General features: G+C 50.4%; 8 protein-coding genes across 8 annotated transcripts; 5 read left to right on the forward strand and 3 right to left on the reverse strand.

Moving 5' to 3' along the window:
• Positions 1-97: 97 nt before the first annotated feature.
• PENARI_c019G10073 (isoleucine--tRNA ligase ISM1) lies at positions 98-3,094 on the forward strand (the record flags this gene model as incomplete). The annotated part of the gene is made up of 1 exon (XM_022634867.1): positions 98-3,094. One exon carries the CDS (start codon positions 98-100, stop codon positions 3,092-3,094), a length of 2,997 nt encoding a protein of 998 aa, XP_022485274.1.
• Positions 3,095-3,403: 309 nt separating this feature from the next.
• PENARI_c019G04475 (opsin family protein) lies at positions 3,404-4,620 on the forward strand (the record flags this gene model as incomplete). Its single annotated transcript, XM_022634767.1, has 5 exons — positions 3,404-3,540; positions 3,585-3,651; positions 3,804-4,291; positions 4,357-4,491; positions 4,542-4,620. 5 exons carry the CDS (start codon positions 3,404-3,406, stop codon positions 4,618-4,620), a joined length of 906 nt encoding a protein of 301 aa, XP_022485300.1.
• A 303-nt stretch (positions 4,621-4,923) lies between these two features.
• On the reverse strand, positions 4,924-6,340 carry PENARI_c019G02721 (uncharacterized protein; the record flags this gene model as incomplete). Its single annotated transcript, XM_022634734.1, has 3 exons — positions 4,924-5,383; positions 5,434-6,160; positions 6,238-6,340. The coding sequence occupies 3 exons, from the start codon at positions 6,338-6,340 to the stop codon at positions 4,924-4,926; spliced, it is 1,290 nt and encodes a 429-aa protein (XP_022485248.1).
• Positions 6,341-7,073: 733 nt separating this feature from the next.
• On the reverse strand, positions 7,074-8,065 carry PENARI_c019G06383 (40S ribosomal protein uS5; the record flags this gene model as incomplete). Its single annotated transcript, XM_022634800.1, has 3 exons — positions 7,074-7,331; positions 7,394-7,651; positions 7,799-8,065. 3 exons carry the CDS (start codon positions 8,063-8,065, stop codon positions 7,074-7,076), a joined length of 783 nt encoding a protein of 260 aa, XP_022485411.1.
• Positions 8,066-8,604: 539 nt separating this feature from the next.
• Positions 8,605-9,351, forward strand: PENARI_c019G00832 (Mpv17/PMP22 family protein; the record flags this gene model as incomplete). The annotated part of the gene is made up of 5 exons (XM_022634702.1): positions 8,605-8,615; positions 8,666-8,720; positions 8,776-8,881; positions 8,942-9,247; positions 9,305-9,351. The coding sequence occupies 5 exons, from the start codon at positions 8,605-8,607 to the stop codon at positions 9,349-9,351; spliced, it is 525 nt and encodes a 174-aa protein (XP_022485322.1).
• Positions 9,352-9,837: 486 nt separating this feature from the next.
• Positions 9,838-10,653, forward strand: PENARI_c019G11817 (eukaryotic translation initiation factor 4E; the record flags this gene model as incomplete). Its single annotated transcript, XM_022634899.1, has 3 exons — positions 9,838-10,011; positions 10,062-10,133; positions 10,186-10,653. 3 exons carry the CDS (start codon positions 9,838-9,840, stop codon positions 10,651-10,653), a joined length of 714 nt encoding a protein of 237 aa, XP_022485419.1.
• Positions 10,654-12,606: 1,953 nt separating this feature from the next.
• On the forward strand, positions 12,607-14,011 carry PENARI_c019G04671 (fungal specific transcription factor domain-containing protein; the record flags this gene model as incomplete). The annotated part of the gene is made up of 2 exons (XM_022634770.1): positions 12,607-13,617; positions 13,667-14,011. The coding sequence occupies 2 exons, from the start codon at positions 12,607-12,609 to the stop codon at positions 14,009-14,011; spliced, it is 1,356 nt and encodes a 451-aa protein (XP_022485363.1).
• A 953-nt stretch (positions 14,012-14,964) lies between these two features.
• On the reverse strand, positions 14,965-16,163 carry PENARI_c019G08001 (putative extracellular arabinanase; the record flags this gene model as incomplete). The annotated part of the gene is made up of 4 exons (XM_022634832.1): positions 14,965-15,121; positions 15,194-15,279; positions 15,335-15,808; positions 15,870-16,163. 4 exons carry the CDS (start codon positions 16,161-16,163, stop codon positions 14,965-14,967), a joined length of 1,011 nt encoding a protein of 336 aa, XP_022485336.1.
• Positions 16,164-19,576: the final 3,413 nt, after the last annotated feature.

Genomic DNA, 19,576 nt, shown 5'->3' on the forward strand with positions numbered 1-19,576 from the left:
TGAACGTGCAAGCTCCGAGCTGGTCCATAGTTAAGTCCATAGTTAAATATTTTGAACTCCGCGGCCGAACTTTCACTCCTCCACGACATGCTGGACAATGCCGGAACTGGCGCGGTCGATCCCCCGTTCCTGGACGTCGACGCTGAAGCTTCCCAAGTCGTCGTTTCCACCTCGAGTTTCGCCTGTCGATCAGACTAAATACCTAAAACGGTGCACCGATGACCTCTACGCCTGGCAACGCCGCGAAAGACCGGCCGAGAATCCCTTCGTCCTCCACGATGGCCCACCATACGCGAACGGCGAATTGCACGTTGGACATGCGCTTAACAAAATCTTGAAGGATATCATTTGTCGCGTACAATTAAGCCGGGGGAAGAGGGTGCGCTATGTGCCAGGATGGGACTGCCATGGACTGCCGATCGAACTCAAGGCGCTCCAAGGTCTGCGCGACATGGAAATTGCCGACGGGTCGGTCAGCGCAGCTGTAATTCGCAAATCAGCGCGCCAGCTGGCTCGACAGACCGTGAAGGAGCAGATGAAGGGGTTCCGCGGGTTCGCAGTCATGGCCGACTGGGAGAACCACTGGAAGACGATGGATAAACAATTCGAGATGCGCCAGCTAGGCATCTTCCGGGAAATGGTTGATCGAGGTCTTATCTACCGCAAGTTCAAGCCCGTGTACTGGTCGCCTTCAACAGGGACGGCTCTTGCGGAAGCAGAGCTGGAATACAAGGAGGACCATGTCTCTACCGCTGCGCTGGTCAAATTTCCTCTGGTCAATATTCCGAGACACCTTGCCGAGGACCCTCTTCTCAAGGGAAATGAATTGAGTGCTGTGATTTGGACTACTACCCCCTGGACGCTACCTGCCAATGCTGCCATTGCTGTCCACGAGTCTTTGGAATACACTATTGTCCAGTCGGACAACCATGGCCACCTTCTCATCGCCCAGTCCCGGATCGAGTACCTCCAGAACATGCTGAATGAGGACTTGTCTATCATTATCCCGTCTGTCATGGGCTCCGAGTTGGCAGAGAAAACTACGTATCGACCTCTGTTCAAGGGCCCAGAAGCTCAACCCCAGCCCATCATCGCCGCAGACTTTGTCACTGCTGATTCTGGATCCGGTATGGTTCACTGCGCACCAGGTCATGGAATGGATGACTACGAGGCTTGCCTTGCGCGCGGAATTCCCGTATTTGCTCCGGTCGACGATGAGGGCAGATTCACGGAGAAAGCCATGCCCCTAGATCCTACTCGGTTGACTGGAAAGCCTGTTCTAGGAGAAGGTAATACTGCAGTCTTGGAATATGTCGAATCTTGTGATCAGTTGCTCGCACAACATCGGTACGAGCACAAGTACCCTTACGACTGGCGGTCGAAGCTTCCGATCATTGTTCGGGCAACCGAGCAATGGTTTGCCGACGTGGCCGACATCCGTGGTAGCGCTCTTCGAGCCTTGGAGGATGTTCGGTTCGTCCCTGAAACCGGAAAGCAGCGACTGCAGAACTTTGTGAAGAATCGAAGTGAATGGTGTATCTCACGACAACGCTCATGGGGTGTTCCCATTCCCGCCATCTATCACCGGACCACTGGAGAGGCCGTCCTAACCAAAGACAGCGTCTCACACATCATGACCACGATTGAAGAGCGGGGCATCGATGCTTGGTGGACCGATAGTGGCGACGATGCTGCATGGATTCCTCCGACCTTGCGGAATGAGCCTGGAGCAGGGTATCGACGTGGAACAGATACCATGGACGTGTGGTTTGACAGCGGTACCAGCTGGGCAGAGATCGATGTGCCCACTGAAGGCCGGAGTCACCCTGCCGATGTGTATCTCGAAGGTAGCGACCAGCACCGCGGATGGTTCCAATCTGGCCTTCTCACCTATATCTCGCACCAACTCGGCTCCGACCAGGGTACAACACCTCGTGCTCCATTCAAGAACCTCATCACCCACGGCTTCACCCTGGATGAACATGGCCGGAAAATGAGCAAGTCCATTGGCAACACCATTGCGCCGCAGACCATCATGGAAGGAACTCTGCTGCCTCCTCTCAAGCCCCGCAAGGGCAAAGGAAAGAAGCAAGCAGGGAACCCAGAACCTGTGTACGACGCACTTGGCCCCGATGCTCTTCGCATGTGGGCGGCAAGCAGCGACTACACGCGGGACGTGGTGATTGGAAAGCAGGTACTCCAGACCGTCAACACCAGTCTTCACAAGTTCCGTGTGACGTTCAAGCTACTCCTGGGAGCCCTCGCCGATTTCCGACCCGATAGCGTTGTCCCATATGAGCAGCTGCAGTTGGTGGATCGGATTGCCTTGAAGCACCTTTCGGACATGGTTCTCACATCTCAGAAGGCATGTGACAACTTTGAATTCTACAAGGCTGTCAACACGATGAACCGATGGGCCAACCTCGAGTTCTCCGCTTTCTATATGGAAGCGATCAAGGACCGACTTTACACCTTGGGCGCAGACAGTACGAGCCGCCGGGCTGCTCAAACGACCTTGTTCTACGTCTACCGTCATCTCCAAGAGGTGTTGGGCCCCATCACCCCGATGCTCGTGGAAGAAACGTGGGAACACACACCCGAAGCTATCCGCACCCACACCGAGCACCCCTTGCGGCGTATCGTTTCCGCGCCCGCACCGGAATGGCAGGATGTCTCCCTGGACATCAGCTACCAGGAGCTGACAGTAGTACACTCCGCCATCAAGAACCTGCAAGAGCAAGCCCGCAGCAAAAAGCAACTCGGCTCATCCCTGCAATCATTCGTGCACCTCGCTCTCCCTAGCAACTCAAGCTTATTCCACCAGTACCTTTCCGAACTCCCCGACCTCTTTGTCGTGTCTTCCATCAGTCTGGCATCCCACGCCGACCCTGTCATCACCGAAATCGCCGAGGCTGAGTGGCAATACGAAGAGGCCTTTGAGCTCAGTGGCCAACCGGGTACGGTGCACGTGTACGCGCCACAGGCAGCTAAATGCCCGCGATGCTGGCGGTATGCTATTGTGGAACCAGTGGCGGAAAATACGATCTGCCACCGGTGTGAGACCGTGGTGTGTGAACTGGAGGCAAATGCTTGATATGCATGTATACCATTGTACTATATACACTTGATGCAGATTGATGCTATAAATTATTCCATTCTTACGCTGTGTCACCAATAATCGAAGCAAAGATTATAAAAAGAACCAACATTAATAAAAGTAACAACAGCAGTAACAGTAGCAAGTAACAAGGAAGAGCAAGTTCTGTGTATGACGACAAGTCAACTTTGATGACGCTTTTGCCAATCATGATCCTGATTTACCCACTCATGCCACTTCCTCTGCCACTTCACTCTTCTTTCATTTCTTCCTCCTTCAATGCTTCAATCCTCATAGCTATCCATCATGATTTATCCTCCCTTTGACGAATTCCCGTCTTTGACGGCCCCGGCCACCACCTCTTCGGTGGCGCCGATCCCCACTGTGATCCCCGGATCCGAGACCTGGCAGGAGATCCACCATGTGGGCATGCGGACTCTCTGGTAAGTGTTTTTACATGATTTCAGTAAGATGCTAACAATAATAGGGTTGTGACTGTGTTGATGGGCATTTCCTCGCTGGTGTTCTACCTCCTGGCAGCTCGCTCTCCTTTGGTGAGTTGATCGTCTACCCCGGATCTGCAACATCCCCACATCTATACATCCCACATCTATACATCCCACATATATACATCACTCGAGACTCTATACTCTATACCACCTATAAACCACCTATACATGAAGAGTACACCAGCTAACAGAGCCAGCCCAAACGAATCTTCCACATCCTAACCTCCATAACAACAACAATCTCCTTCATAGTCTATCTGGCCCTGGCCACAAAAATCGGAAGCGATTACAGCTACAACAGAATCCACGAAAGGCACAAGCACGTCCCAGACACAACAACAATAATCTTCCGCCAGATCCTCTGGCTCCGCTACCTAAATTGGGCCCTAACAACCCCTCTCCTCTTCATAAACTTCGCCCTCATCTCAGGCCTCCCAGGGGCAAACCTCCTCCTGGCCATAGTCGCCGACCTGGTCATGCTCTCAGCCGGACTCCTCGGTTCATACGCAAATCACAGCCGCGAGCGCTGGGTCTGGCTTACTATCTCGTGTATCGCTTACCTGGTTGTGATCCACCATGTCGTATTCCACGCACAGAGAGCAGCCAGGGTGAAGGATGCGAGCACGAGACGGTTCTTCGGGGCTCTTTCTGGTTCGGCGATTGTTGCGTTGGCTTTGTTCCCTATGTATGTCTTTCAATCTTCAACCTTCCATTATGGATGAGGAAGAAAGTGCTGATGATATTGTATAGCACCATCGCGGCTGGACCTCTCGCTCTCAAGCTTAGCGTCGATACGGAGACTATCCTCTTTGCCGTTCTGGATATCTTTACTCAGGGAATTCTTGGGTACTGGCTTCTTTTGGCGCATGATAGTTCGCCTGAAATGTAAGCGGTTGATTTTATCTATGTACATGTACATATACTAACTTTTACAGTACCCTGTACTTGGACGGATTCTGGTCCCGTGGTATTGGCAACGAAGGCGCCATTCGTATCGAGGAAGAGGGTGCTTAAGCAAAATCTTAAGCAAAATGTGTTACTCTGCAGACTGTGACTTGGATGATATCTGTGTGCTTTATTCGGTTGATCAGAATGTGTTCGGTGCTTTGGGTGATTTAGCTCGTCATAAGTTACTCTTCTCCACTCTACATCAGTCGGAATTACTTTCGTTCTTTTTTGTTTCTTTCGTTTCTGCATTTCGTTAAATGTACTCAAGGTTAATGGCAATTTGCCTTTCAATTGAATAATATTTGACAAGTACCACCCCTTCCCTGGGTATAGAGCGCCGCATGAATCGTGAATCGTGAATGTAGGATCTCATCCAGAAGTAAATCTGGACATGGGACTGAAAAGACTGTCCCACTCCTCTGTATCCCAGTGCTCAAACGCAACCTGGCTCACCTTGCGCCCCTTTTCCAGCGTAATCATGTTCAGATCCTTCAACAAGTTCAGTGTGACAATGCCAATGGGAACAGCCTCCAAGTCAAAAGGCATAGACAGGCGAATAGTGACATTCCGCATGTTGCGAGGTAACCACAATCCTGCATCCACACAGTGTGCCTTGAAATGGATAGTCCGCAGCTTCTCCGGATCAAACCAGTGTAAGAATGGGTCAGCATCAACGACGAAGCCCGAAAGGGAGATGGTCTTGATCCCCAGACGTTTCGAAGTGGGACCCATAGCCATCGCACGGATCTTGGCCTTTTCAATGGCATATTTGTCGAGATACTCGCCGTATCCAATGTCCGGGTTCAATTCACCAGTGCCGTATTGTCCGCTAGAAACCATTGAGTCAGGTACCACAACCTTTGGACAAGATATACTGACTAGTAAACCGGATCAGCATACTGCTTTCCACTCATCTTCCAACCAGTCTTGATCTGTTTCCACTCGGTGCTCTGGATGGAAAGAATACCCGGCTCAAGCGCCATAGCCAAATGCAGAGCTCCAAGGTTGGGATTCTGCCAAACAGCCTGCCAAATGTACACTTGGTACGATCGCAGCATACCGGTGAGCTTGAGGGAACGAAGGTTCCGAAACTCACACAGCGGCTTCAGCTCAATGATAGCAAGGATGCCATCATCCTTTTTGTCTTCTTCAATACTAGAAAACAAATCCAGTCCTAGAGTCGCCTTGCTTCTGGGAAGCTTCCCCCAAGATGGACCACCGCGGAAGAACTGAATCGGCTTGACGGGTGTAGCCAGACCTGAGGTAATAGGAGAATCGATGGGAGTAATCGGAGAGCGAGACAAGATCTCAACAGCCCGAACAGTAGTACTTTTGGAATCACCGACTACCTTGGAAGTAGTATCAAGTGACAGCTTCAGATCCAAAGTCGACGGAGGCGCAATAAACGAAGGAGTTCGCACATGGCGGGCCAGACCTTTGATACGCGCAGTAGTACCCTTCACGCTAGAACGACGTCGAAGACCAGAAATAGTAGGAAGTTCCACCGCACTCAGATGACGATGTATCTTGGGGACATCCTGGAGACGAGGGCCTTGCTCAGTGCCCATGTTGAAGGGGAATTGGGTATGCAGGTCTAGAGTTAGGGCTGGAGAAGTTAGCGGGACCTTATCTTTGGACGGCACAGGCAAGATGCGAGGAAACAAAGAGCAGACAACCTCTTACCTCGTTGAAGCGTTTTAGCGACCTCGTCTTCATAGGCGGCGGCGTCTTTCCAGAAATCCACTCCCATGAGTGTGCTTTTCCAGTGGGCTGGATACTCCTCCATGATGCACGTTTACATCTGAATCGAGGTAGAGTACAAGGAAGATATGAGAGGAAGTAAAGTGAAGAGACGAGAAGTAGAGAACGGAGAGAGAACAGAAGAGGGGAGTAGAGGTACAGAGGGAAACAACCTGGAGAGGAAGGTGTCGCCAGGTACCACTGCCCTGCAACTCTGATGAGTTGTACACTCAGCTGAACAGCAGACTAGGTAGCATTGCCTGGAGTTTGTTCCTAGACGTACTGATTGTATATCTATGTCTTTAAACTGCATGTGTACACTCTGATATCATGTTTCATATACTATCTACCGATGTCCAGCCAACCATGTTGGGATTGGGACTTTCAATGCAGACCGATGGAGTTGGATTGGATTGATATAACAGAACAGCTTCAACTAATGCCATTGAACAGTACTGACTCTTCCATAAACGTCATGTCTCTCGCAGCTGTCAAGGACTCGACTTGACGTAAACTCAAAATAAGGTTTAGACTACAAATAGTGCATGAGGCTCTGTTCGAGGTTCGACCGCTACACTTTACACCTACAGAGGTAGATCCTACACAGACGCAAATCTGGCTGGCAATGACCGTGGACTTCGCTATTTTGTGTCCCTTCTAGATACACCCAGTGGCACGGGATGTCTCCCGCACACGATAATTCACCAAGCACAGAGGGAGATAATTTTTAAAAGAAACCCGTTGGAATTGTGGAACAAAAATCATGCATCATGGCGGACCTAGTACTTCTTGCCCTGGCGCAGGACGTCACCGAACTCCTCCAGAGGGCTGCGGATGAGCTTAGTCTCGGCCCAGAGGTTGGGGGTAAGGAAACCGTAGGTGTTGACAACAGCGACGAAGGTGGCCTTGAGGGTGTTCTCAAGGGTCTTGGTGGAACCGGAGGACGAGGTGTAGGCGTCCTGGACACCGGCGAGCTGGAGCAGACGCTTGACGGCGGGGGAGGCGACAAGGCCAGTACCGCGGGGGGCGGGAATGAGCTAGACAATCCGTTAGAAACCGAGTTCCCTGTATCGTCGGATTCCTGCCAAAGGCTACTTACACGGACGGAGACGGAACCACACTTGCCGCTCTGCTTGACGGGCAGAGAGTGGGGCTCACCAAGGTTGGTACCCCAGTAACCGCGACGGACGGGGAGGACAGCGAGCTTGGCGATGGTGATGGCGGCACGGATGGCGGTGGCAACTTCCTTGGAGGTCTTGATACCGAGACCGATGTGACCCTCGGAGTCACCGATGAGGACGATGGCCTTGAAACGGGTACGCTGACCGGCACGAGTCTGCTTCTGGACGGGCTTGATCTGTAGGTTGAAATTGAACGTTAGTCTTGATCTCGAATGCTGATTCGATGGGTGCGGAAAGAGTTCGTTTTCTCATTGCGCAATTGTGCGCAATTGTCGCAATTCGATTCCGATCCCATTCCTTCCGGTGTATTTGTCGATCCGTACCTTCATAACCTCATCCTTGAGCTTGGGCAGGAAGAAGTCAACGATCTGGTACTCCTTGACGGGCAAAGAGTGGAGGTAGATCTGCTCCATGGAGGTGATCTTGCCGGCCTTGACGAGACGGCCGAGCTTGGTGACGGGCTGCCACTCCTTCTCCTCCTGCTTGGGGCCACGACGGCCACGGCGACCACCACGGCCACGGCCACGGTCACCACCACGGTCGCCGCGCGAACCGAAACCACCACGTCCACGGGGAGCAGCGTCAGCCATTTTGATGTTTTTGAGTGACGGGGAGGGTTGTCGAATTGAGGATGGTCGTCGAGGTATTCACGGCTCACTCTGTTGACCCGAAATTTGCGCGGGTGGGCTAAGCGAGTGAGAGCCCTAGTGGAGACCTAAGCCCTAAGTCCAAATTGGGACGCGGCACGTGCACGATAACAGAAGGTCATGTGACCGGGCTAGATCTAGAGAAGATAACGTTAGACTGCTACTGTAACTACATCAGTACCGTTAGCTACAACTATATGTATGTTTAAGATGAATAATTGGGAGAGTGTAATGTGTAATAATTGATCAAGATGTCACTCTAGTCAACCGATTCACCCTTGATAACTTGCTAAATCAAATCCTCCATCTACGTCACTGCAAAATCTGGTTGGCGGCTGTATTTCCTAACTGGGTAATGCGACAGGGCATCTTTGTTCTCCGCAATTTAAAGATCCTCGTTCCCCCAGCTCCCTTACATTCGTTCAGCGTTCTCTTACTTTCTTGTCTTGTGGTGCTTGTCTATAAGCGTTTCCATTGCCATCATGCTTCGCTGGTAAGTCCCTCGTTCACCACGAATTGAATTCACGTCTAACCTTGGTTCAGGTACCAGTCCAAGTTGGCCAAGAAGCCCATCCTCACCGCGAGCATCACCAGTGCAGTACGACCCTCGATCCCTCAACCAATTCTTCATACTCATACTCATCCAAACACAGATTCTATTCGGCAGCGGTGATGCCCTAGCACAACAAGCGGTTGACCGCCGAGGTCTCGAGAAGCACGACTTTGCCCGAACTGGGCGCATGGCTCTCTACGGTGGAGGTAGGTCACACTTCTTCCCTTTTTGAAAGCTCTGCCATTGCTCACATATTGTTTGTCCAGCCGTCTTCGGTCCTGTAGCCACCACCTGGTACGGCATCCTCCAGCGCCATGTGGTCCTCAAGAGTGCAACCGCCACAACCATAGCGCGTGTCGCGGCTGATCAGGCCGTGTTTGCCCCAACTCAACTCACCGTTTTCTTGTCCTCGATGGCTATCATGGAGGGCAGTGACCCCGTGGAGAAATGGCGCAGTGCCTTTGCTCCCGCCTACCAGGCCAACCTGATGGTGTGGCCCTTTGTACAAGGTGCCAACTTTGCCCTTGTGCCCCCAGAACTGCGTGTACTGGTGGTCAACGTGGTCAGCTTAGGTGAGTACCCTTCTCCAAGGTTCATTTGAGTCATTCAGTACTGACATAATACTGCAGGCTGGAACTGCCTGCTGAGCATGATGAACAGCGGTGAGGAAAACTAGAGGGCTTGATTTAGAGATACCCTGACCTACTGGTCTGTCATATTTTCTCTGCTTTTCACATGGCGCTTCATATAGGATTTCGGTTGGTTATACATGTATTCGGTCAATAGTATCCAGGTTGTATTGTTAGAACAATTTATTCATTTCTCGGTAGAGAAAAAGCGAGAAATGAGAAATGAGAAATGAGAAATAAAATATATCAATAAACAAAGAAAAAGTGAGACTTGAATGTAGAAAGTGCTCTATTGATCTCCTGTATGGTCCGGAAAGCGGTGATGTTCGTCGGAAGGCAATTTTTGTCGAACTTCAAAACTTCATCTTTGCGGTTAATTGTCGACTCACCATTCACTGCCTGGAGCAGACCTTTCTCTCCTCTCATCTATCTTTTCTTTTCTTTGTGTGAAAGCCGATTGCGCTTTCCCCTAAAAAGTTCTCCCGCCTTTCATCCGACATCTTCAACCTTTCTTTCCCCCCACATCACGCAACATGGCCGCCGTCGAGAATGGTACCCCGGCTGTCGCCGATGAGAACTCTGCGCCTGTCGAGAAGGTTGAGTCCGGAGAGCCGGTCACCGTCTTCCACAACGCCGAGGACTTCAACGTGAAGCACCCTCTGATGCACGAATGGACCCTCTGGTTCACCAAGCCCCCTAGCGGAAAGGTAAACGATATTTGATGATTCTGTCGAGTTGATACTGATGGATTTACTAGGGCGATAACTGGAACGACCTCCTCAAGGAAGTGGTCACTTTCAGCTCCGTCGAAGAATTTTGGGGCATCTACGTAAGTCCAGCCCAATCACTTATCACTTCCCAGCACTAACACCCGCCTCTAGAACAACATCACTCCTACCTCCGAACTCGGTCTCAAGGCCGACTACCATCTTTTCAAGAAGGGCGTACGGCCCGAGTGGGAAGACCCCCAGAACAAGCACGGTGGCAAGTGGTCGTACCAATTCAAGGACAAGCGATCGGTCCCCATCGACGAATTGTGGCTGCACGCACAGCTGTCCGCGATCGGCGAGACCCTCGAGAGCGACGCCGACAACGAAGTCATGGGAGTGGTTGTGAATGTGCGCAAGGGATTCTACCGAGTGGGTCTATGGACACGCACCGTCGGCAAGAGCATTCAAGGCGATAAGAACACCCGCACACCCGCGCAGGGCAAGGAGATCCTCGAGGCGATCGGACAGCGATTCAAGGACGTCCTCCGATTGAAGGAGGCCGACGTGGTGGAATTCTCTGGTCACACCGACAGCGCACACAGCGGCAGCACGCGCGCCAAGGCCAAGTACACCGTCTAAGGGGGACGAGATGAAGATGACGACGAACTATGAAGAAGAAAAGGGGACGGGGAGGACGCGAATTTCACGATAATGGACCAAACAATCGAGTGGGAAAGTATAACTTGACTCGATAAGTGGTGCTGGGCGCGAAGTGAAATGACATAGGGACCCCATTTACTCTCTTATGCACCCCCGCTGCATAGTTCTGCAGTGACGACCTGATTCCTTGCGGCTTGTATCTTACTCTACCAAACACATTTTACTCTTATGCCGTTCAGGTTGTGTCTTGGTCCTGTATGACTGAGATTTATCCCTTTACATTATCCTATATGGAGTATAAATATGACCTATTGATAGATGCATTGTCGAGGAGAGTCCTGTGCCAGGTCTATGGTGAACTGTTGATTTATGAGGCTCGACGTTAAAGTAGGAGTATTGGCAGTTGGCGAAGTCATCGAATGTCCTCGTAATATCTTGGGTTCCCACTCAATGGCCGATTCTATAATGGCCCTTTTACCGGTAAACTTCCTTGATCTCTATACACTCTCCAACCGTATACCCGCATATAAGCTGTGACTCTGTATCAATACGGCCCAGATAGCCCCTTAGCTGGTCTCTCGTGAAGTTGACGGGTCTGCTGTACGGATATAGTGGAACATTATAGTACCATTATAAGCCTTTATATAAGTTACTATCTATCAAGCCCACTGTGTCTAAGAAAAAGCCTCATACTGTAATGGATTGGAAGGAGTTGAATTGATATCCAGGTGAATGTTTATGTTTGTTTTAGCGAGCTGTAGCCTTGAGATATTGCATGTCGATCTCTCGATCTGATCAGCCGGAATACTGACAGGTAGGTACTTTGATAACCCGATGGGTCACGCCCCACTGATATACGGTACAGTGTATAAGAAGGTGGCTGAGAGAGTGGGAAGAGGAGAGCTCATTGCCGAAATTTGCTCCGTGTTTGGAGAGGTAATGCAGCAAATCTTCAGTCCCACAGATCAGGACACCGTAATTGTCGGCCTTGAAGCCAACCCGGTTGCTAAAACCGGGAACCGTATTGTGAGTCGAATTTTCCTTCTCGCGTTGATTAGCCTAACGCATCCCCGGCTGGTTCATCTGGGCGTGATCGGCGAGGAATTTCTCGAAGGAGTATGGGATGGTCATCTTTGAGAGCGCTAGACGACTAGATCACACGGGAAACTCTGGATATAACAGGTTAAAATAGAAGCTAAATTTGAGTCCACAACGCGATTTGAGCAAATGAGATCGAATGATAGGTCGATAGGTAGCATAAAACGGCTGTTTGTCGGAAGTACTACGACACTAGTTTCTCAATCATTTAATTCAAATTCCACTTCTCGCTGATCCAGCTGATACATACAATCTTGGAAACTGGAGGACAACGAACTTCTACTCTCAACTTCTAAGCCATGGAGGTTATGGACAGGATGACTCAGCATCAAGCCGACCTCGGGACCTCAAGGGCTTCAAGTATGTTGTTCTGTATTTCTCTCTTCAACTTTCTTCTGAGTCTATAAATAGACCTTCTTTACTCGCTCTCGGATATGCAGCTCCCCCTTAAGAGGACAAGGGCGGGAGCCTGCGTGAGTTGCCGGTAGGTACGGTATGATATGTGGATGGTGTGATACTAAAGAAGCCAGCACACGAAAAAGACGATGTGTCCCAGCAGAAGATGGCCGTAGTTGCGGACCATGTCAGTCTATCTCAGCTCCATGCAGTCTTGAAGAACCCCTAGGGCTCCCTAGTCAGTCAAACAGCCTCCAAAGGAGGATGGATCTTCCACAGATGTCCGTCCATACCGGTCCAGAGCTCTCCCATGAATTGACTACTTTGTACTTTCGCTACATTCACAATGTGGCCCATACGATGTTCCACGAAAGAGGCTTTATGCGTCAATTACATGAAAGCAAAGCACCCCCAATCTTGGTGTATGCCATGTACGCAATGGCTGAGAGGTTTTCCAACCATCCACATTACCATGATATTGCCCGTGGTCAGCGGGGAAAGCTAGGTGCCTCCGCAGTGGAGAGTCTCATTTATCAGTCCATTACTACACCCAGCCTGGAAACGGTACAGGCTCTGATATTGATCGGCTACTACTACGGCGGGGAAGGCAACACAAAAGCAAAGCACATCTACAGTGGACTCGCTAGGCTGCACGCGGAGGCTTTGGGGATGCCAGATATTCCAAATGATGCCACTATCATGCGTCAAGAGGAGTATCGTCGCACTTGGCTCTCGGTCCATATTGCCAGTCATTGGACAGCTACAGACATGTCTATCGAGTCTGTATCATTCACACATGGGCCGGAATATACACCACTGGAAGTGGATGATGTGATCTTTGCCAGCCTCGACCCAGATCCGCCACAGACAACCTCACCATGCAATATGTGGGCGCATATGGCAAAGACGCTCGAAATTTTCAACAAAACCAGTACACTTCTTCGACGGCTAAGTCAAGGCCTGATACCGTTCAGTGATTACTGCATGGAGGCGATCAAGCTGGAAAACAGCCTGGATGAGTGGGAACAAAACCTGCCCCCAAATCTACAATACAACATGGAAAACATTTTATCCTCTGTCAAGAATCGCCTTGGTCGAACGTTTTTAGCAATGCATATTGGGCGTCATCACTTCCGCCAAATGCTCTTTTTCCCTTTCCTGGACGCACGCAGCAACCGGAATAATCCAAGCTTTCCACAGGGAGCAGCCCAATGCAAGCAAAGTGCGAACACTGTCTCCGAAATAATAAAACATAGCACGGACATCGAAGGCTGCGATTTGAATTACTTCATTTATGGTCACATTGCTGTGATCAGTTCCTGTGTTCACCTGCACGCTTTGCTCTTCAGTGACAACGCCGAGGAACTTGCTATCGCACGGCAACGACTCGTCTCGAACTTTGAGTACTTGATGAGAATCAAATCATATTGGCCTGTGGTTGACCATTCTGTATGTGTCGAATTCGAGCCAGCCACAAACCCAATTAACCTACCTCTAGGTGGCACGACTACGAAAGTTCCAGAATTCCTGCCAGGATGCGATATCAGATCCATTCGTGCTTGATAATTGGATGTCCCGGTTCCTGACTGAGCATTCTTCCGATCTCTCTGAGCGCCAAATGCCAGCAACGCAGCCTGAGACGAGCACAGAACATATCACTACACGTCATACGAGCGCAGACATCGACTCTACTGCGGACAATCCAGAGATTCCTGGCCCTTCTCAGACAATCGATCATATGGAACTTGGTTCTGGGGCTCAGAGTCTATTTGACCTATTACATGATGAACAAGTGACCAGCGAGGCTCTTGTTAATCACGCCATTGACTGGCTACTGGAGTAAATGTCAGAGAAAAGGTTTTGATACAACGAATATTTGGTAATATGTACAAATCCATGGATCAAATGCAACATCCAAGTCCGACTGAAGGCTCACACAATTAGCATGTCAGTTAGACGACACTTCCAAATGCGAGAACTTGGATTCTTGAGTCCCCACATTGACTTAATCACCGTCGACATTAGAACCCTGTTCTAAAGCCTCCCCTATGGCACGAATTACTAACTCCCCCGTGCGACTCACTTAGTGCATGTTATAATGCTTGTAAAAGCGGCTATATGGACGTTTTAATTTTATGCTCCTCACACCGCAGGTGTCCTTGAAAATTGCTTTCGCTTCCTGGGTCTTCTCAATTGCAATGTTGGTGGTCTACATCATAATGAGTTATCTTGTGGAGGATGATTATGAAGTTCTAAATCGCATATGATGTTTGGTCTAGCAAACCTTATACACGAGATGTGGAAGATGAGGTCCGCTTTCCATGCTTGAACTATGTCAGAGAGTCGCGACATGTTCCTGGTCCCTGCTTCATTCTTCCACGGTTTCCGGTGCTACAGTTCTCGGCGAGCAACCCGCGGATACGGGCCGACGGGCTGGGGATGGGCTAAGATCTTGGAACCCGCGACTGGCTTTGTCAGGGTCTATATTATATAACAAACCAGAACAGAATATAGGAAACTGTGTATAATAACTAAATATTAAGTATAGGAAAGGAAACAAGAGGACGCGCGTGGGCGTCAGCCTCCGACTATCTACCGTAGCTACGTGACTATAGTCATGTGATACAATATCAGCGGAAAACATCAACAACGCCATTTTAGAAAAGGAAAAGACCACAGCAAAGAAACGAACCTCCTCCCCGCTACCAAGTCCGATACGCACCGCCAATTGTCACAATACGTATGTTGTCACACAGGACAGAAAAACGCGCGATGCAGTGTCCAGGCGGGTCACGCTCAGGTGGCCTTCACGTACGGCCAGTCGTCCTCCCAGCCCAGCTCGTTCCAGCCGTACGTGTAGGCGGCGTCACCCTCTCCACCAGCCTCCTTCGCCGCGAGCGGATAGTACTGATAGTATAGGACGTGGCCGAGAGCCTTATCATTGAGGACACCCCTGGAAAGTCTTGTTAGCAGGCTGCCCGTATAGTGTTATAGGCGCGCTAGGAGAGGGATATGGGCCACATACTGTCCACCAGGAGCGTAGATCTGGTCATGGCTCTCTAGTAAGATAGTGCCGCCAGATTCCAAGCACGAAGTACCAGCCTTGTCATACTGCACGGAAACCGGTTAGAGGCTCCTTAGTTATATCATGGCGAATCGCACTTACAAAGTCCCCGGTTCCACTCGTCGAACGACACATATGGATACGGTACTCCTCACCTGGATCTGGGTAAGTCGCCGTGTAACCGCCTGCAATACCGCCGCTAAATAGGAGATAGTAGTAATCGCCATGCTGAAACAGGAACGAGGCCTCCTCGCGGTGGTTCAGGCTGGCGTTATAGGCTAGCTGGTGCGGCGGGTTGGCAGTGCTAACCTCCAGTGGGCTAGCAAGCTCGACCTGGAAGAGGTCCTCCCAGTAGGAGCCGAATTGTAGGTACTGCTTGCCGTCAATAGTGATCCAATTGGGGTCGATGCGGTTGTAGGCGTCATTTGGGGGCAGGCCAATCACGCCGTGATCGGTCCATGTCCCTGGTTCCATCGTCGTAGAGGTCGCCACGCCAATTTCCGAGGTCTGCGTGCCGAGCTTAGACACCACGTAGTACATGTAGTAGATGCCATCCTCATAGTGCAGATCTGGAGCCTGATAGTTTTCGTGTTAATCATAAATACATATTGTTAAAATCGGGGTTCAACTCGCATACCCAAATGTCCGTGCTGTCGACACCCTCCAGCTGAATGCTTGAGCCACCCGGCAGCGCTGCACCCCAATCCACCCATGGACCCTCGAGCGAGGGCGACACCATGGTGTTAACCCCGTACCCAGTCGAGAAGCGGAAGTATATGCCATCCAGCTCGCGCTGGATCATGGAAGGATCATGTGTCCAGCAGTTCCCTGTACAAGGGCCGGGGTCCGGATAAGCGCTAGCACATGAATTGTCACACGCCGGATAGGCGCTAGCAAGTGTAGCTATACACAAGAGGAAAAGGTTGACCATAATGGCGAAGGCAGGCCGAGGTGGGAGGGCGGGCGAGTAGGGCCGAAAAGAATAGTCGAACAGGTCAAGATAATAGTCCGAGAAAAGAAGCACAGCGCGTTATTTATGTTGCTTTTTTGCTCGTTTCCCTCTAAGAACTCGTGGAATGTTGCCTCTAGGGCGATCTTTTGCCATGGACGCGGTCTTAGGAATCAGGGCACGCTAATATCATTCCCTGCGCGTATTCATTCCATGACTATTAGGAATATATCAGTAAAGTAAATACGGCCCCAGATTAGGCTCGAATTTCGTAATAGGAATGGCCGCATTAAAGCAAAGGGCAGATGCTAGGAGATGGGTTGCGCAAGGACTCCATATGGACCGACGATCTGGGTAATTGCAAATAGGTTACTCCCGGGCTTTCGCGCGAGTTACTGTAAATTCTACGTAGGTATTCGATTGTGCCGTGTGAGAGATCAGCCGGACTGTGTCAGCTAACCTAAAGAAAGACTCTTCCTTATGCGGTTTCTCGCATCTGCTATACAGGCGTAGTTTTCTAGCTTGTCACCTGTGGCGGCCGTGTGTACGGACAGCTACTCAGAGCAAAGGAAAGAAACCCACCACATCCAAGTCTAGGTCGAGATTTTGTTGGTATATTTCTCGGCAACAACACGGGGTCGTGTTTGATTCGGAATCTGGAATGTGGGTAGTCCGTGCGAGGGCCCATATTCACCTGGGGCCAGGAATGACAATTGGGGAAAGAAAGCTTGGCCAGCAAGGATCTTCGGACACCTATCCTAACGGGGGTCCTGGGCATCGAGGTCGGATGCCCATATTAGGGTGGGAAACGTGAATCCCCAGGGTGCGCCAAGCTTCCTGGTTTTCACCTGCATGCACCCTTTCTCGCAAGAGCTACGATTGGATAGATCACCCATGTGGAATGAAGAACGCGGTGTGTGCAGGGGTTCTTGCTGTTACGTTAGGACGGTGGCCTCTTTCTCCCTGGGTCATTTTGGAGAAAGGTCGACATTCTGATCGACCTGACAGACCGTTTGACATTTGACGGCTTATCCGGTCAAGCATTATAGGAGGAAGCATACACAACCCTCCTCGTAGAACATAATTCATCAATTCTAATACATTCTTAGTAATAAATTCAGTACTACGGTATACATAATTTCTCTACGTTCGAGGCAAAAGTGACTTTGCCCTAGCTATAGGGAAAGTAGCATTAAGAACCCATATCTTAGATTTTCTAATGCCTATTAAGAATGGCGCCCTTGGACAGTTCGGGGGAGATTTGGGATTTCTAGATAACGGTCGCGGTTATAGGACTGGTACTGTAAAGAACATGCGTGTCGGGCAGGCTAAGAAGGAGAGTTGGTGTCACGAGGCAGATCTTCTAGCAACAACGCATAATAGCTCTTGCCTGCCGTATCATACAAGATGCATTTTACTCACCTTGACGCAGACCAGTCGATTATTAATTTGCGCTAGGGTGATCACGGAGATGACCGTTGACAGGGGTTTGAAGCTTAATTTGTTCACCATGCAGTAGATGGTAAGCTTGAATATATTGGCCAAAGAGATGCTCGGGTTTACAGACCTAAGCTGTTTGGATTCTCCGATGATTTGCCGATCATCTCTATCTTGTTGGGCATATGTTGTCCCTCGAGTAGCCAACCTCGGAAGTATTCCGTAGTTACTCATTCTCCCAGAGTCAAGCTGGACAAAGGTCAAATGTCAAGCATGGCTCTGTATATGTTCCAATCTCATACACCGTAGTCATAAGAGAGACTCGCGTAGAAGGCATAATCAACAGTGGATCTCAATATACGAGCCCTGTGAGTGGTCAAGGATGTCGCAATATCAGATTTCCGATGCCCAGAGACCGAGCGATGTCGGAGCAGTGTACAGTATCTCTCATATTAGGCCAACTAGACCGGAATCAAGCAAGTGTGCCCGTATTCAGCTCAGCGGTAAGCAATTGTGCCCAATTATAGGGCATTATCGGCGTTAAGAGGAGAATGGCGATCATATAGAGCCCTGATGACGCGGTCGTCAAGAGTGAGCACCATAGAAATATCGTAGACATCCGAGTCAACATTTCTAGAAGTTCTTATATGCCGCAGCACGTCACAACTCTATCCCACGCGACATATCTCTGATCATACCCCCGTTTGATGGCTGGTTCTTAGCGCGGCTGATAACATTGGTGGTTCAGACTAGCCAAGGTCTTGGGCTTTACGCCATCTGAGGGGAAGAGAGAGATTGCAGACGATGAGCGCTGCTGTTGGTGGGACGTGCCTATCAAGCGAAGTCGGAGGTCCGGCCAAGCGGCCAAGGGCGTAGCCATGCCTGGGTATATATCGGCTGGTGTCCCCGTTGATCACTTGAGTCCTTTTTAACTTCTTGCACATAATGATATGCAATACAGCACTCATGATATATTTCAGATGCCACTGACCATCACTGACCATCATTGATCATCACTGACCACCAGAGCTGACTACTCATCATGACCAATCCTTATCTTGGGCCTTGGCGCACTTGATCCACCGACTCAATTGCACACATCTGAACACACTAGGACACGCTGTTACGAGAGAATAATTACCCCGGATATCACGGCTTGAACCGACTGCTTGACCGCAAGCAGCGACGACTCCCCCTCGCTTCTCGCATTGGCTGGCTACTGGCTGGCTACTCTCGGAACCATCATTGGAACCCATCACCCCGCGAGAGCATGACAACTCCGGGGTAGGTAGCACTGGGAGCTCACCAGTGAGACATCTCCGAAACTCAAACAAGAGTGGACAGAGGCTACGATGCACATTGGTTGTTGACAGGTGATAAGCACGCGGGGAACAGCCCCAACGTTGCATGCGGCCAAAGTGGCGGTCCAGGGGAATCCCGACAAGCAATTAACAAGCAACAAGTCCAAACCTTGGGAGCCTGTAACACCCACCACTTTCCGCCCGCAAACAGTGTACCTTCACATGTACATGTACACCATGTCCAGGCCCAAGTCCATGATTTCAACCACAATCACGCGATACCCGCATCGGTCAAAATTTCAGATCCCGAATATCTTCCGATGATTGATGATTGAAACCGGAGCAAGGAGTGGACTCCGGGTAAAAAATAATTATCTCGTGGCAAGACACCGGAAGTACTCTACTTATCTGGGAAATTTTCAGCTTCACCGGCAATCTCCGACTGGAAGCGCCAACCTGATTCGTCAACGATAACAGGGGAGCCCTTCGAGAATCCCCAGATGCCAAACGCCAGACCAAAGCGCAACCTCTGATTGAACCCGGCGAGTTCCACTCTGCGCGTGCTCGGCATATTGCTTGTCGCCATCTGCGACTTTTCGTTCGCTTTCCGCTTTTGCCGTGGGGTTACATCCGTGGACCGAGCCACTCGCTGTTGTG

This window comes from Penicillium arizonense (assembly GCF_001773325.1).
Source record: "Penicillium arizonense strain CBS 141311 chromosome Unknown PENARI_contig019, whole genome shotgun sequence".
In the NCBI taxonomy this organism is placed as follows: domain Eukaryota; kingdom Fungi; phylum Ascomycota; class Eurotiomycetes; order Eurotiales; family Aspergillaceae; genus Penicillium; species Penicillium arizonense.